We start from the raw sequence: 18,218 nt of genomic DNA on the forward strand, positions 1-18,218 counted from the left end.
TGCGTATTCCCAGGATTTGATTCTTTTTATTTCAGATTCCTGCTTTTCTGATTACAAAGACTGTCCCATGGTCAGAGTGATATCTAAGCTAAAGAAAGATATCTAAACCACTTTTACCACCATTCCTTATTAACATATTAAGTGGTATTCAATTATTGGACGGTGATTATGCAACGGTTGGTTAAGAACTGAACAGACTCAACGGATCTGTTCTTATTTTCCCAAAATGGTATGTTAGAAAGGCAACAACAATTACTCTCACAACTAGTATGAAAATAACACCATCAATACAAGAAGCATTTTGAGACAAAAGAGAGCTTTATTTCATAAAGCAAAGCTCAGTTATGGAGTGTGTAGAATGTAGCACTAGTACATGTTTTATGAAGTTGCATCACTTTAACAAAAAAAATTATTTACATGAATGACCTAATAGAGACAAAACATTGTGCATTTATATTTTAAGCTGCCAGAAGCATCTAAAATACACAGATGAGCCACAGAGGGGGATTTTTGCCCAAATATATTGTTTGCACATGTACCTCTTTATCCCCCAAATGGGCTTTGTTTTTTCTGGTCCTATTACCAATGGAAAGTACAGCATCTTACAGAAAATTTGAAATGAACATGACCGGCACAGTGATTATGGATTTTTTTTAAATACGTAAAATATATAACTGTACATTTACATAACAGCGTTAACATCACTTTACCAAGAGTAACAAAACCATGTTAAATTATTACATAGTCACACTGATGATATTGCCTTTGGCCACTGAAGATGCTGATACTAGAATCCTAGTTTAATCTAGGTAATTGCTACCTAAGTGAAGCATTTAAAAAAAATTGCAGTCCAAACAGCATTGACACATTTTTAATAGGAAAAGGCATTCTGGCACTCCTTTGCCTGCTTAAGTTCCCAGACGTCTGGGGAGGACACAGCAATGAAATTTGTATAGACGTAACAGCAATTTCAATGATACACCTAGGAAAAGGCACACTTGTTGCACAGTGTAATCTTTAAACATATTAAGCATATTTTATTTAATAGGACATAATCTGCATAATTAGATAGTGGAAATAGTACAGAAAAGATTAATTCATGCTTAAAATAACAAATATGATCATAAATTCAAGCAACCATTTATTACATATTTACATAATACCTAAAAATAATGTTGCAGAAACTAAAAAGGCAACCGTGATTTCTGAAATATTACTGTTGTGTTAAGATAGTCTTAATCTCTTCCTCAATGTGAAAAGTATGCTAAATAGGTGTCAGATCTGCTCGAACATGGTGGAGAAAGACTTCTATAAGGACATTTTATTTGAAAACTAATCCATATAAAAAAACCTGCTCACATGTGACACTTTCAGACATTTCTCTTGTAAACACTATTAACGTGAATTGAAAATTCTTTTACATTGAGATGAAATAATGAAATCAAACTGCACAAATAATGATCAATAGTCTGAAATGTTACAAATTCAATTTTTCTTCCCACACGCTATTCAAATCCTGCTACAATGGGATCTGTTGTGCAAATGGAGACTTCAATTATCCAACAATTTATTTAATTTTTTTCAAATAAAAGCTAGAAATGCATTAAAATGTGGTCTAAAACGATGATAAATAATCATCAGTCAGATTCTGACACTTAATTGGCATCTTTTCTGTACTGTGACACCTTAGTTAATTTATCAGAGCTTTGAGACACTCAATTACTGTGAACAAATGTGACCAAAATTTGTGATTTCTTAATCTGATCTCTTGCTTGAAGTATTATTAACTTTTAAACTCAATTAGTGCAAGCTACCTAAAGTGATGATTGAGACTAACTCAACACAACAGGACTTTGGAAGTTGTATTTTGTTAAGACTCCCTTTGAAGAAACAATAAACCGTGAAGCTATCTTGAGGAGTGCCAGTGTGCACAATGGAAGTGGAACATTAGCAAGATAAACAAATACTGCTCTGCATCTTTCAGTTCAAGTGATAAACTGATCCACAGTTTATAATTTGAAACCTGTAATTGCTGTATGTCAATTAACATGCAGTTTCTTCCCATACTGAAAGTACCTCCCCCCATAAAGTTCCATCACAGCGAGTTTTGGAGTGTTGCTAAAGCAGTGCACTCCGATTTTATATCCTTCCCACAAAATAAAGTTCTTAATTGTGAGTACTGTGCTGGCAGTTTCAGGAAGCAGTTAAAGCTATTTTCCATCAGTCATCTTATTCAGAAGATGTAAAAGGGAATGCTTTCAGCAAGACAAACACTGCAGATGCCACTTCATTTAGCCCATTTCATTTTCATATTTTTTATCATCCCTCCCATTCTCTGCATGTGTTATCCATGTTAAGCTATGTCAAAATACTGGTGATAAATTCCACAAAGCGTTTCGAGTACTGTTCCGGGTTGACGGTGGAGATTTCGGCACCAGACTACAAAACACAAAAATTGCAGTTATCACTATTTTCTATTTGAAATGTCTTATAAGTAGGATTTCGACAAACAATTTTCCATGGGAATATGTACAGTGTTTTAAAAAATACTTTTCTAAAAAACTGATTTCCTTGTGAAGTCTGAAAGAAAAAGAGTCCAAGCAAAGCTTAGTCCTGCACAAGTAACACAACCAGCTCTCATTTGCAAAACCCAAAACGCCTACTCTAAGATGTGTTGATGGAAAATGAGACAGTGCCGCACAAATTCAGCAATGGTACTGAATAAATTATATGTTTTAGCACTGAGATTATATGCTGAAATTACATCCAGATTACATGCTTAGTACTGAGTGGAACACCCAATTTTAAGTCTTAAGAGGCAAAGATGTTGCCCACTGAGACATGTTAATGTGCGAATGTACTAAATAACTAGTGCAATCTCTTGGAACTACTTTTGCTATATAACTGAAGTCAACATGGAGCTGTGTACCCACAAAACATTATTAAGGATGTTTTGTTTTATTTCTCAGGTGTCAAAATAGTTTTTGCTAGAAAAATATAAATTACTTACACCATGTTTAACTGTTTTGGCAGCATGTGCAGCTTTCTTCTTTGCATCATAATGTGTTAGAATGTCAATAATTCCCAGAAAGTAAATCTCCTTCCTCAGGGAGTCTACAAAAGATATACACAATTTATGAGTAGTGTTACTAAAAACGCATGAATAGATGAATAGCTGAACCAAAAAGGTAATGATCTACCTGAGCCTCAAGCTAACTGGCAGAGGGTTAATAAGATTAAAGAGGTAAATGCATTGCTCCAAGATTCGATTGGGAGAATTTAGCACCAGTACTGGGGAAGGAGGGAGCTGTTTTGATAGGATGAGCTCAACCTAAATCATGCTGAGACTAGTCACAATGAGAGGAAGGGTGGTTGGTTCAGTTACACAGAAAATTATAGAAAACTTAGAGGGGAGAAGGGCTCAGGAGAGGTTAATGAAGTTTCCAGAATACATAATAGGAGAGAGAGCATGGAAAAGGTCAGAAATCCAACTTCAGGCACAGCAGATAAGGGGTCAACTATGAGAAGGTGGACACCCAATGCAGGACTGAGGGTATTGTACATAAATGCATGCAGTATATGAAACAAGGTAAATAGCTTGTAACACAGATTTAAATTGGCAGATACAATGTTGTGTGCATCGCACAGGCATGGCTGAAAGAGGACCATGGTTGGGGACTACATAGGAAAAGCATCCTACTGAAAGAACAGGCAGGTGGCAGAGGGGGCAGGATTGCCTTGCAAGTAAGAAATGAAACTAAATCGATAGCAAGAAGTGGTCAAGGGTCAGAAGGCATTGAATCTGTGCAGTAGAGTTGACGAACCGCGAAGGGAAAAATGACCCTGAAGGGAGTTGTGCACAACCCTCCTAGCAATGGTCAGGATGTCGCCATAAACCAGGAGATAGGAAAGGCATGTAAGAAAGCACTGTTACAGTAATCATGGGGGACTTCAATATGCAGGTGGACTGGGGAAATCAGGTTATTAGTGGATCCCAAGTTTTAGGGTGAGAGGGGAAAGATTGAAAAGGGATCTAAGGGACAACGTCTTCCACACACAGTGCGGTGCGTGTATGGGATGATCTGCCAGAGGAAGTGGTGGAGGACAGTGCAATTACAACATTTAAAAGGCATCAGGATGGGTATATGAATAGGAAGGATTGAGAGGGATATGAGCAAAGTGCTGGCAAATGGGACTAGATTAATTTACGACACCTAGTCAGCATGGACAAGTTGGACCGAACGATCTCTTTTGTTCTGTAAATGTCTATGACTTGAAATGAAATTTGTGGAATGTCTAGAAGATGACGTTTTGGAGCAGATGTGATACAGTCCACTGGAGAACAGGCAATTCTGTGTTTGGTGATGTGTAACGAGGCAGCCTTGCCTAAGGAACTAAAGGTGAAGGAATTCCTAGGGGGCAGTGACCATACATAATAGAATGAGAGGGAGAAGCTTGAAACAGATGTAATGGTATTATAGGTGAATAAAAGTAACAGAAAATATATGAGGGAGGAGCTGGCCAGAGCTGTTTGGAAAGGGAGCCAAAGAGAGAAGACAATGGAGCAGCAATAGCATGAATTTCCGAGGGTAATTTGGGAGGTATAGCAGAAATTCAACCCAAGGAAGAAGGTTCATACTAAGGCGAGGATGAGGCAACCATGGCAGACAAGGGAAGTCACGGACAGCAGAAAAGCAAAAGAAAAAGCACACAATGTGGTGTAGATCAGTGGGAATCCAGAACATTTGAAAGCCTTTAAGAACCAGCAGAGGACAACTAAAAAGACAATAAGGGGGGAGAAGATGAAAAATGAAGGTAAGCTAGTAATATACGCTAGTAATATAAAAGATAATTGCAAGAGTTTTAGATATCTTAAATGAAGAATGGACATTGGACTGCTGGAAAATGAGGCTGGAGAAGTGGTAATAAGTGTTAGTGGAAGCTAGTGGAAAATCAGGCAACTGAAGAGTTACATCAGGTATACCCTGGGATTCTTCCTGACCATGTGGTAACAAGGTCACGAAGGCACAAGTTGAAGCAGGAGCAAGGAGTAGGGATAACGAAGTTGAAGTTCAATGATCAAAAACTATATTTGATCAAATGGTTGAGAAAAAAAATGATGAGATCTCAGATATAATGTGAGAAAGTTAAGGTTGTAATAGTAGATGAATTTAATTTTCCAAACGTTGACTGGACATTATTCATTGCTCAGACTCTTGAATATAGGTGTTGGGACGTTATGTTGAGGACATATAGGACATTAGTGAGGCCCCTTTTAGAATACTGTATCCAGTCATAGTCGCCATGTTATAGGAAGGATATTATCAAGCTGGACAAGGTTCAAAAGAGATTTACCATGATGTTGTTGGGAATAGAGGGCTTGAGTTACAAAGAGAAGCTGGATAGATTAGATTCCCTACAGTATGGAAACAGGCCATTTGGCTCAACGAGTGCACACCGATCCTTCGAAGAGTAACCCATTTCCGTACCCAATATTTACCTCTGACTAATGCACCTAACACTGTGGACAATTTAACATGGCCAGTTCACATGACCTGCACATCTTTGGATTGTGGAAGGAAATTGGAGCACCCAAAGGAAACCCTTGCAGACACAGGAAGAATGTGAAAACTCCACATAGACAGTCATGGAGATGTACAGCATGGAGACAGACCCTTTGGTCCAATTTGTTCAGCTAACCAAATATCCCAACCCAATCTAATCCCACCTGCCAGCACTTGGCCCATATCCCTCCAAACCCTTCCATTCATATACCCATCCAGATGCCTTTTAAATGTTGCAATTGTACCAGCCTCCACCACTTCCTCTGGCAGTTCATTGCACCACCCTCTATGTGAAGAAAATGCCCCTTATATCTTTCCCCTCTCACCCTAAAGCTGTACCCTATGGTTCTGGACTCCTGCATCCCAGGGAAGAGACCTTGTCTATTTATCCTATCCATGCCCCTCATGATTTTATAAACCTCTATAAGGTCACCCCTCAGCCTCTAACACTCCATGGAAAAGCGCCCTATCCTAATTCAACCTTTCCCTATAGCTTATATCTTCCAATCCTCACAACATCCTTATAAATCTTTTCTGAACCCTTACAAGTTTAACACCATCCTTCCGATAGGACGACCAGAATTGCATGTAATATTCCAAATATGGCCTAACCAATGTTCCCTCATAAGTATACTCCTACTTCCTTTATACTCTTCTAAGGATTCACTCCATCTATCCTGTCTATACCTTTCACATGCTTCTTCTTTTTCTTAACCAAACCCGCAATTTCTTTAGTCATCCAGCATTCCCTTTCAGCCTTTCCTTTCACCCTAACAGGAATATACTTATTCTGGATTCTTGTTATCTCATTTCTGAAGGCTTCCCATTTTCCAGCCGTCCCTTTACCTGCGAACATCTCCCCCCAATCAGCTTTTGAAAATTCTTACCTAATATCATCAAAATTGGCCTTTCTCCAATTTAGAACTTCAACTTTTAAATCTGGTCTATCCTTTTCCATCATTATTTAAAATCTAATAGAATTAGGGTTGCTGGCCCCAAAGTGCTCCCCCACTGTCACCCCAGTCACCTGGCCTGCCTTATTTCCCAAGTGTAGGTCAAATTGTGCACCTTCTCTAGTAGGTACATCCACATATTGAATCAGAAAATTGTCTTGTACACACTTAACAAATTCCTCTCCATCTAAACCCTTAACACCATGGCAGTCCCAGTCTACGTTTGGAAAGTTAAAATCCCTGACCATAACCACCTTATTTTTCCTACAGATAGCTAAGATCGTGGGCGGCACGGTGGCACAGTGGTTAGCACTGCTGCCTCACAGCGCCTGTAGACCCGGGTTCAATTCCCGACTCAGGCGACTGACTGTGTGGAGTTTGCACGTTCTCCCCGTGTCTGCGTGGGTTTCCTCCGGGTGCTCCGGTTTCCTCCCACAGTCCAAAGATGTGCGGGTCAGGTGAATTGGCCAAGCTAAATTGCCCGTAGTGTTAGGTAAGGGGTAAATGTAGGGGTATGGGTGGGTTGCGCTTCGGCGGGTCGGTGTGGACTTGTTGGGCCGAAGGGCCTGTTTCCACACTGTAAGTCTAATCTAAGTCTAATCTAATCTAATCTCCTTACAAGTTTGTTTCTCAATTTCCCTCTGACTATTTGGGGGTCTATAATACAATCCCAATAAGGTGATCATCCCTTTCTTATTTCTCAGTTCCACCTAAATAACTTCCCTGGATGTATTTTCAGGAATATCCTCCCTCAGCACAGCTGTAATGCTATCTCTTATCAAAAATGCCACTAAGCCTCCTGCCTTGCCTCCCTTTCTATCCTTCCTGTAGCATTTGTATCCTGGAACATTATGATGTCAGTCCTGTCCCTTCCTGAGCCATGTTTCTGTAATTGCTATGATATCCCAGTCGTTGGTTCCAATGTGGACAATGACTTCCTGCTGGCCCCTCTGCCCTATGAGAACATTCTGCACCCTCTCTGAGACATCCTTGATCCTTGCACCAGGGAAGCAACACACCATTCTGCTTTTTCGCTGCTGGCCACAGAAACGTCTGTCTGTACCTCAAACTAGAGAATCCCCTAACAATTGATCTCTTGGAACCTGACGTACCCCTCGTTGCATTAGAGCCAGTCTCAATACCAGGAACTTGGCTGTTCGTGCTACGTTCCCCTGAGAATCCATCACCCCCTACATTTTCCAAAACAGCACACCTGTTTGAAATGGGTATATCCACAAAAGACTCCTGCACTAGCTGTCTACCTCTCTTATCCTTCCTGGAGTTAACCCATCTATGTGACTGTATCTGAGACTTTCCCCCCTTCCTATAACTGCCATCCATCACATACTGTTGCTGTTGCAAATTCCTCATTGCTTCTAACTGTCTCTCCAACTGATCCATTTAGAGTCATAGAGATGTACAGCATGGAAACAGACCCTTTGGTCCGACCCGTCCATGCTGACCAGATATCCCAACCCAATCTAGTCCCACCTGCCAGCACCCGGCCCATATCCGTCCAAACCCTTCCTATTCATATACCCATCCAAATGCCTCTTAAATGTTGCAATTGTACCAGCCTCCACCACATCCTCTTGCAGCTCATACCACCCTCTGCATGAAAAAGTTGCCCCTTAGGTCTCTTTTATATCTTTCCCCTCTCACCCTAAACCTATGCCCTCTAGTTCTGGACTCCCCGACCCCAGGGAAAAGACTTTGTCTATTTATCCTATCCATACCCCTCATAATTTTGTAAACCTCTATAAGCGATGCTCCAGGGAAAACAGCCCCAGCCTGTTCAGCCTGTCCCTGTAGCTCAGATCCTCTAACCCTGGCAACATTCTTGTAAATCTTTTCTGAACCCATTCAAGTTTCACAACATCCTTCCGATAGGAAGGAGACCAGAATTGCACGCAATATTCCAACAGTGGCCTAACCAAAGTCCTGTACAGCGGCAACATGACCTCCCAACTCCTGTATTCAATACTCTGACCAATAAAGGAAAGCATACCAAACGCCTTCTTCACAATACTATCTACCTGCGACTCCACTTTCAAGGAGCTATGAACCTGCACTCCAAGGTCTCTTTGTTCAGCAACACTCCCTAGGACCGTACCATTAAGTGTGTAAGTCCTGCTAAGATTGCTTTCCCAAAATTTAATCTGATAAGATTCGCAGGCAGCAGCATTTATGGCAGATATAATCCACTGTAATCCTTAAACTCTTTTTCAACTCCCATATCTGACAAGTAGTGCATATCACTCTATTAAAGGCCATTTTTGCTCCTTCACCATCTACAGACCCAGAAAATAACACCGTCTAATTCCTCTACAAACACTGCCCCAGGTTAAATTAATAGTTATGGCTTTTATTTTAAGTTTAATCAAGAGACATATCTCCAAAAACATATAATCAAGAAAGAAACTACTCTACTCTACTGCAGATTCTCAATCGGCCACACTTAAAACAACGTTTAACTTATCTGATTCTGTGCTGTGAACTTTGTCCAACAGTTCCTCCAAGATCAGTTGTGAATTTCACTGTTTGATAATTTTCCCAGATGCACTCTGATGTCCAACGATATATGAATTCAAACAGCAAAAGCATCGCGGAATGACCTCACCATGTTCTTCCTTTGTCTGTTCTTCTCCCTTTTAAAACAGCTGTTGTTTTGACTATTTTCCCCCAAAGTTTCTAAAAATTGCAACAGTGTACAAAACCGTAATTGCTGCTCCTGCAATTTGAGGAAATCACCTACAGCACCGAAAATACCTCAAAAAAGGAGCAGCTGTTACAGCCAGAAATTTTTCCTGTCCTCCATCTTGGATTATCCAGAATTCTTACCATCCTCGGAAAAAAGGCTCTCACTGTTCACTCGATCTAACCCTCTGATTATCTTATATGTCTCAATTAAGTCACTTCCCAATCTTTTTCTCTCTATCAAAAACAGCCTCAAGACCCTCAGCCTTTGCTCATAAAACGTTCCCTCCACACCTGGCACTTTCCTAGTAAATCTCTTCTGAACACTTTCCAAAGCTTCCATATCCTGCCTATAATGCTGTGACCAGAACTGTATGCAATACTCCAAGTGCAGCCACACCAGAGTTTTGCCCAGCTGCAGCATGACCTCATGGTTCGGAAACACGATCCCTCTACTAATAAAAGCTAACACACCATATGCCTTTTTAACAGCCCTATCAATCTGGGTGGCAACTTTGAGGGATCTATATACATCGATACAGAGGTCTCTCTGCTCATCTACACTTCCAAGAATCTTACCATTCTGCATTCCTGTTACTCCTTCCAAAGTGAATCACCTGATAATTATACTGACCTTAGTGTTGTCCACAAATTTACTAACCCATCTTTCTATGCCCTCATCCAGGTTATTTATAAAAATAACACAAAGCAGTGGACCCCAAACAGATCTTTGCAGTATACCATTAGTAACTGATTATGAAAAGCTATTCAGAGTGGCTACCAATGCGAGTGATGCCGATGTCAATGCTATACTCTTACAAGATGACAAGTAGATAGAAAAACCTGTTGGGTACTTTTCCAGAAAATTGAATAATCATTAGTAGAAATATTCCACAATTGAGAAGGCAACGGAGTCTGGTGTTGACGTAGCAACATTTCAACATTTATATTGCCAGTAAGGTGTCTGCCATTCAATCTGAAAATTATACACATGGCAGAGAGCATAGTGCTGACATGTTGTTGAGACTTTGAAGGAAGATGGAGCCTTTTGGTGGTGGTAATAAAAACAGACTGAAATGGACTGTAGTAGTGAATGTTTGCTTAGCATCAATGTAAGGGATATGTATTGTAGTGTACTAATCGCGTGAATCTAAAGGTTTTTAAAAATGAGCCATCTTTGCATATTGATTTTTTTTCAAGGGTGGAGGTGTGACAGTGGCTTTAAGTGTGTATTTTGTTCTTTTTTTTAAATTAAGGAAGGTTGAGACAGAGGTGAATAGCAGTCTTCTCAAAACCAATAAAGTAAACAGCTTGAGAGAGGCCATGGGTAATTTTGTTAAAACAATAAAAGCAGCCTGAATGGATGGAATCAAACTTCCACAGAACTAGGATTTTTAGTTTTAGATTTCTGCAGTTCCTGGGGTCTTGAAGCTGGATGTGGAAAGCTTGGGGTCCCTTCCTGCTGCTAGAAATGCATGTCACAATCTATTTTACTGAAGTTGCCTATGCCAGACACGTGTTTATGGAATGTTACTATATTGGAACAGTTAATATTATTCTGTTACGCATTTCAATAGACTTACAATTAAGCCAATTATTCCCTTTATTGACTGTATTTTAACTGTAGTATAAACATAAATTGTATTTTACTTAAAGTTGAGTAGTTTGACAGAGCAAAGTACATCTGGAACGCAATACCATACACTCACCTTCAAAATAAGGAAACGTTTGGGTCTAGTCTATCTTTTTAATATATTTTGAGGGGATTTGGTTTGGTGCATAACAAACCGAATGCTAAGTAAGAAAGCATAAGAAAAGAATTGCTTATTTTAGTCATTTAATGTACAAGTTTCCAAATATGTGACTTGATTGAAGGATAACGCATCACGTTTTTCAAACTATGCTTGGTAAACATATATAATCCACGATGCCAGTCACATGGTTGTTAATGTGAGAGTACCATAATACAGGGCAGGAAAAGAAACAAGTTTTGATCAGTTTTGAATCCAAAACAACTTGCGAATTTTTGTGCAACACTGAATATTGCAGGGTGTGTGTTCTATTGACCTATACAAGGAGTAAGGACAAAGTCAAACAATATAACTGAAGGCAAAAATGTTTAAAAACAGGTTAATCTGTTCACAGCTTTAAAGAGAACCATATTTACAATGTTTTGATTTGTGATAAATGTGTCATTTTGATTGCAAGCTAATTTACGTCAAATTCTGATTAACGTTTTACTCCAGCCACTTTTTGAGTTGTTGAATAAAGAAGCACTGATGTGACTTTGAACAGTATGATGAGTGTTGTTGGGATTGGAGGGGGTGAATGATAATTTAATCTCTTGCTAAATATCTAATTTTGTTTCTAGTCCACATTTAACTGTCTCTACTGAATAATTTCTCAACTTTTGTTTTGGACCTGGGGCTGAGCTGCTTCACAACAGAGAAATACACATCTCAGTGTGACTTTGAATAGAATGCTGGGAGTTGGATGAGTTAGGGGGAGGGTGGTGTTTCTTTGGCTTACTTTTTCTAATTTTTTCATCCTCAATGAATTGGTAATTACCCATTATGGAACAAGAAGCCAGTTATTTGATCAGTTTCTGGTAAAATGGTTAGAGTTGATTATTTTCTTACGCTTTAAAATAGTATATGTACTGGTGATAAGGTTAATAAAATGTATTCAGAAAGGAAAAAAAAAGTAATTCTGTTAATTTAAGCACTAATTGAAAAGAATGTAGGACAGATGATGGCTACACCATGTGAAAACTCCTGGATACCAACAGAATCCAGGGAAGTGATGTCTGCAGTAAGCGTTCGTAGTTTGTACAGCTTTTTCTCAGAATTTCAGGAGGGGAAAGGTTACCTTTCCTCAGGTGGTGGTCACACCTTAGGATAGGATCTTCAGATTTAATTAGTGTTTGGTAACAAGGGAGACTGGCTGCAGCTGAGAGAAATTCGGGAACCTAGAGGGCAAAGAGAGGTGGTATGGTTAGTGCATTTGTGGATGACACCAAAATTGGTGGTGTAGTGGACAGTGAAGAAGGTTACCTCTCAGAGTACAACAGGACCTCAATCAGATTGGCTAATAGGTCAAGGACTGGCAGGTAGAGTTTAAGCTAGATAAATGTGAGGTGCCATGTTTTGATAGGGTAAATCAGGGCAGGTCTTACATAGTTAATGGTAAGGACCTGGGGAGTGTTGCCGAGCAAAGAAACCTTGGAGTGCAGGATATTGGTTAGGCCACTTTTGGAATACTGTGTTCAGTTCTGGTCTCCCTGCTATAGGAAAGATGTTGTTAAACTTGAAAAGGTTCAGAAAAGATTTACAAGCATGTTGCCAGGGTTGGAGGGTTTGAGCTATTAGGGAAGGCTGAATAAACTGGGATGACTTTCCCTGGAGCATCGGTGGCTGAGAGGTGACCTTACAGAAGTTTATAAAATTTTGGGGGGCATGGATACAGTGATTTGAAGAAGCATTTTCCTCAGGGTAGGGGAGTCCAAAACTAGAGGGCATAGGTTTAAAGTGTGAGGGGAAAGATTTAAAAGGGACCTGAGGGGCAACTTTTTCTCTCAGATAGGTGTATGTATGGGAAGAACTGCAGAGGAAGTGGTGGAAGCTGGTACAATTCCAACATTTAAAAGGCATCTGAATGGGTACATGAATATAAAATGTTTAGAGTGATATGGGCCAAATGTTGGCACATGAGATTAGATTAATTTAGGATAATGGTTGGCATGGAAGAGTTGGACTGAAGGGCCTGTTTCCCTCCTGTACATCTCTCTGACAAGCATGCAGGAGGCTCAAACATTATAATTGCCCAATAGGTATGAGATGCTTTAAACTTATTTGTTGAGAGTGAGGACTGCAGCGTGACTAAGCTGACTCACCAAATCACCATAGTATAGGAAGTCATTCAAGTGGAAGGAAGCAAGAAGAATTACAGTGGAAGTAGGGTCCAGTAGAGTTCTCTGAAGGTTAGTGCGCTAGTAAAGAATGCTGTGTTGTCTGCCTGATGCAGGGTTTAGAATACCTGTTTCAGATTAAAGAGGAACTTAGTGGCAGGTGGAAAGGTGAGGATCCCGTTATCATGCTCCATGTAGGTACCAATGACATGGCTGCACAGGGAAATAGGTCCTGCATAGTCAGCATAAGGAGGTAGTCACCTCATGGCTGATGGGCATTTCAACTCCACTTACCTACACTCTCCCCGTATCCCTTAATTCATTGCGAGATCAAGAATTTATTAACCTCCAGACTCACAGCAATAGGGTTGAGTTTTAACTACCCTATGGGCAATTATTGATGGCCAATGAATGCTGGCTGAGCCAGCAATGCACACACTCCATGAAGAAATGGAAAAATCCTGGAGCATAGCCATTTAAAGACAGTCTATTAAGAATTGTAACGAGTTGGGAATACTTACCTGGAAATTTGCTGTAACAAATAGTGGACTTATATCCAAAACTGTACTCACAGATGACGTGAACAAATAGGAAAACCAATTTTTTAATCTGCAGAAAGTTTTCTTGAGTCTGTATTATCAGAATATAAAAATGTCCATACTTGATCCCACTACTTTTCAAGGACAATTAGGGACATTTATTTTGTGAATTTATAAGTTCAGCCACTTGAACAGTTATAAGATTTAATGAAGTATTTTGCGATTAGAACTTTGCCTGACATCCACAAACCCTGAAATTTTAAAGTGGGTGGCCAATGGTCCACAAATGGAATTGAGAAAATGAAGTACGGAGTAGTATTAACATTTGAGCAGTGGAATTTAGAATTTCAACAAGAAAGGAAGGGAACGTCAGTGTGGGGTGGGGGTAGGGGGTGTTCAGGAAGGGCAACAGAGAATTTCAAACAGCTCAAACTGAGAGGCAGGAAGTCCACTGTGTCTCTTGAAGACATCACTAGCTAAGACTTAATTGCTGAAGCAACCTGGTTTGCTCATTTAACCACTAAGGCTAAGGAAGCAGGGGATGAACCTTCTTTGCTTTTTTGGAGTAGTTAGCAGATAGCTAAAGTGACCAGTCTAAGTCCTGATTAATGGAGAGATAAGTTGCAGGGAAAGCTCACAAGGTTTATTCCTTCTTACTGGACAATGAGGCAGCAAAAAGCACCATCTGAAACATATGAAGTTAAGGTTCCATCTAATTTTCTTACTGGCTGCACAGGCCTCTGAGGGTTGTGCATGACAGTGACTTCCATAACAATGTTGCGATTAGTGTGCTGACGCTAATCATTTTAAGTGGAAAATAGGATCAGTTGCATATGCATCCAGCCTGGAGGGCATCTTGATCGGAAGTGCATAACAGTCAGTGCCAGAGGCACACTATCAGAAATTCTGTAACTTCAGGAAATGGTCTGACCAAGTATATTTGAAACTCAAAAGGCTTAAGCAATTTGTTTTTGACTAATGGGTATGGTTACCTCCAAACAAGTTGGGAGGATAGAGGTGAGGAAAGTGATACAAAACAGAGTTTCCATGGGATACTCGGAACTGCGGAGCACCCTCCTCGGGACAGAAAAGCTAGCCTTGAGATGAAAGGCGACGTCAAGCGGTTCATGTGCTTTAACTACTGAAAGGAAGGACATGCCTGGTTTAACTGCTAGAGACTTCAGGGAAATTCAGAGCACTTATATCCCATGGAGAGAATGAAACTCAATCAGAGCTTGGAAGGCCAGGCTCTGCCTCTGAACGTTGTTAAAAACCCCTGTAGACACTTGGTTGGGGGGGGGTGGAGGTGGATAGGGTTAAACAAATCCCTGAGAATTACTAGGATTTCGTATCACAAAGAGGTTGGACACGTTTCTCTTGGATGAGAAGTCTGTTGTGATTATGAAGGATACCAGGGCCACTCAAACTCTACTGCTGGGAAAAAGTACGGCCTTCCCATCAGAGAGAGCGCAAAATAATAAAATGCTGGCATTGGGATTGCAGGATGTTATGTGCACATCACCTTCAGGTGCATCCTTGGAATGCACTGGAATCATTGCTAGTTTGCCTTTTGATTAGTTGATCTACTGCTTGTCAATGACTTACTGGGCATTTACATCCCAGCATTCCCAGTGGAGAAACCTACTGATAGGAAGACCAATCAGCTGCAAGTATAAGTACCTGGAACTTTTGTCTGAATGGGTGGAAACGGATTCTATGGCAAGACAAGCTCAGCCAATGGAGGCTGAGGGGGTACTTCAAAACAGAAGGCCCTTTGGACTGACTATCTAAAACTTTGCTTTTTGGAGTCCAGAAGAACTCTAGACAATAATAAATAGATAAATAAAAGAAAGAACCGTGGATATTGGAAATCTGAAACAAGAACAATTTGCTGGAGAAACTGTTCCGAAGAAAGTTAGATGCTGCCAGACCTGTTGAGTTTCTCCAGCAATTTCTGTGTTTGTGGGGTAATAAATAGGTAAGCACCTCAGCAAGGAGAAAGTGAGGACTGCAGATGCTGGAGACCAGAGCTGAAAATGTGTTGCTGGAAAAGCGCAGGAGGTCAGGGAGCAGGAGAAGGGCTCATGCCCGAAACGTCGAAGCACCTCAGCAAGTCCATCAACCATTAAAAAACATTCTGTGAGGCTGTGCACACTGATGCTGAAGTAGAAGCAGTCCCTGAGTGCAGTCTTTTAACAATGAAATACTGATGAGGAAATGGAACCTCCCTCACAGACCTAAAAGCAAGGCTTGGACAGTGATCCACCAGATAGTGGTGCTGCTGAGGTACTGTCGGGAAATGCTGTGGCTAGCTCAGGAAATTCCAAAAGCTGGGAATGCTGCTTTATGCAAAACTCAAACAGTAATCATTTAGTTTCTTTTTAATGGCCACACCTCTTCAGGGATATATTAACATTTTGCAGAACCTACAAGATCTGCTAGATTATAGGGAATATAAGTGTGGTGCTGGAAAAGCACAGCCAGTCAGACAGCATTCGAGGAGCAGGAAAGTCGACGTTTCAAGCATGAGCTCTTCATCAGGAAACTCCTGCTCCTTGGATGTGCTTTTCCAGCACCACACTTTTTGACTCTGATCTTCAGCATCCGCAATCCTCACTTTCTCCTAAGTTGTGAGGAATCCCCAGTCCACAGTAAGATTCCCATGCTGGCTTGGGGGAAACTAGGTGTTAGTGGACAGTTTGAGGTCCATGCCCAAAACAAAATAGGAAGGATATGATTAAGCTGGAGGGTTCAGAAAAGATTTACCAGGGTTTTGCTGGAAATGCAGGGCTCAGGATATAAAAAGAGACTAGAAAGGCTGGGACTTTTTTCACTGGAGTATAGGAGGTTGAGGGGTGACCTCGTTGAGGTTTATAAAATCGTAAAGGGCATAGTTAAGTTGAATGACAAGGGTCTTTTCTCTAGGGTGGGTGAATTCAAAACTAGGGGGGATATTTTTAAGGTAAGAGGAGAAAGATTTAAGAAGGACTTTTTTTTTACAGAGAATGGTTTGTGGGTGGAATGAACTGCCAGTGAAAGTGGTGGGTGTGGGTACAATTACCCTTTTTAAAGACATTTGGATAAGTACATGAATAGGAAAGGTTTGGAGGGATATGGGCCAAATTCAGGCAGGTGAGGCTAGTTTAGTTTAGGAACATGGTTGATATAAAAGAGACCTAAGGGGCAACTTTTTCACACAGAGGGTAGTACGAGTATGGAATGAGCTGCCAGAGGAAGTGGTGGAGGCTGGTACAATTGCAACATTTAAAAGGCATTTGGATGGGTATATGAATAGGGAGGGTTTGGAGGGATATGGGCCAGGTGCTGGCAGGTGGGACTAGATTGGGTTGGGATATCTGGTCGGCATGGACAGGTTGGACCGAAGGGTCTGCTTCCATGTTGTATGATTCTATAAAAGGGGTTACCAGTATGTCCTTACCATCATGTATGTGGCTACCAGTTTCTCCCAGGGTTGTTCCTCTGAGAAATATATTTGCCAAAATAATGGTGAGGGATTAACTCAATTCTTCGCTGGTATGGTCTACCCACTTAGATCCTGTTGGATCAGGGCTCAAATTTCACATCTAAGATATTCCAGGAAGTCATGGGTAAACTAGAGGGAACCCTGTGGGAGTCTTCAGTATATGGACTGTAGTCACAGGGGATGTTTAGAACAGTACTATCAGAGTTCAGAACAAGTAAGTATAAATCTAAGGTATTAAAATGCATGTTAAAAAAATAGGAAAAATGAGTGGTAAGAATCTGAAACTTACTATCACATTAGAGGTTAAAGCAGAAAACACTGATACATTTACACAGAAGCTTTCTGCAGGCATAAGGGAGAATAGAATGGTCAATAATGGGATAGAGTCAGCAGAGGTTTCTCTTGTAGAGAATAAAACTATTATAGACCCAATGGATTTTTTTTTGCTATCGAATCAACATTGTTAGTTCTATGTGAACAATTAGTAATACCAAAGGTAATCTCACAATAATCAATTTGTTAAAAAAAATTAGTTAATGCATGATTTTGATGTTAATAGGCAATGATAAAATTAAATCTATTTTATAAATGTATAATATGAATAAACTACATCCTGGGGGATAATAAAGCATACATTTATCATCATTAAAATTTGCATTTGATGATCTTTACATAAGTGGTTGAACTTTCTTTACATAAGTATGTAATAGTTGATTTAGTTTCTTATATTGATAACCATCTTATTTTCCATGCAAAGTAGATCAATATATGAAGGTGAACAGCTAGAATAAAAAAATCATTATTGGCATGCTGGGTGTACCAATTAATCAAAAATGGAATTCAGGCACAGCAGGACCTCACGCTAAAACCATCACAACTGAAGATCAAGCTGACACTACGTTTCTCAGAATGGCTTGGAAAAAGAAATTGAACTGCATCACTGACAGTTTTCAGAGGAGATTTCCAATCTTCTGTATTATTATCAACTTTTAAATGAACACATTACCTGAATACTGCAAGTGATTAGCTTCGTATAAATGCTGTCAGAAATTGTGTACGAGAGTGCCAGATAAC

General features: G+C 40.2%; 1 protein-coding gene across 1 annotated transcript in view; it reads right to left on the minus strand.

Annotated features, from left to right (window-relative positions):
- Positions 1-299: 299 nt before the first annotated feature.
- Positions 300-18,218, minus strand: part of pip4k2aa (phosphatidylinositol-5-phosphate 4-kinase, type II, alpha a) — a 241,269-nt gene continuing 223,350 nt past the window's right edge. The window contains exons 9-10 of the mRNA XM_060825576.1: positions 3,011-3,114; positions 300-2,439 (exon numbers count right to left, since the gene is read on the minus strand). Coding sequence (XP_060681559.1) covers positions 2,359-2,439; positions 3,011-3,114 — 185 coding nt within the window. The 3' untranslated portion in view covers positions 300-2,358. The remainder of the gene's footprint in view (positions 2,440-3,010; positions 3,115-18,218) is intronic.

The sequence above is a fragment of the Hemiscyllium ocellatum genome, chromosome 5 (genome assembly GCF_020745735.1).
Source record: "Hemiscyllium ocellatum isolate sHemOce1 chromosome 5, sHemOce1.pat.X.cur, whole genome shotgun sequence".
NCBI classification, from domain to species: Eukaryota; Metazoa; Chordata; class Chondrichthyes; order Orectolobiformes; family Hemiscylliidae; genus Hemiscyllium; species Hemiscyllium ocellatum.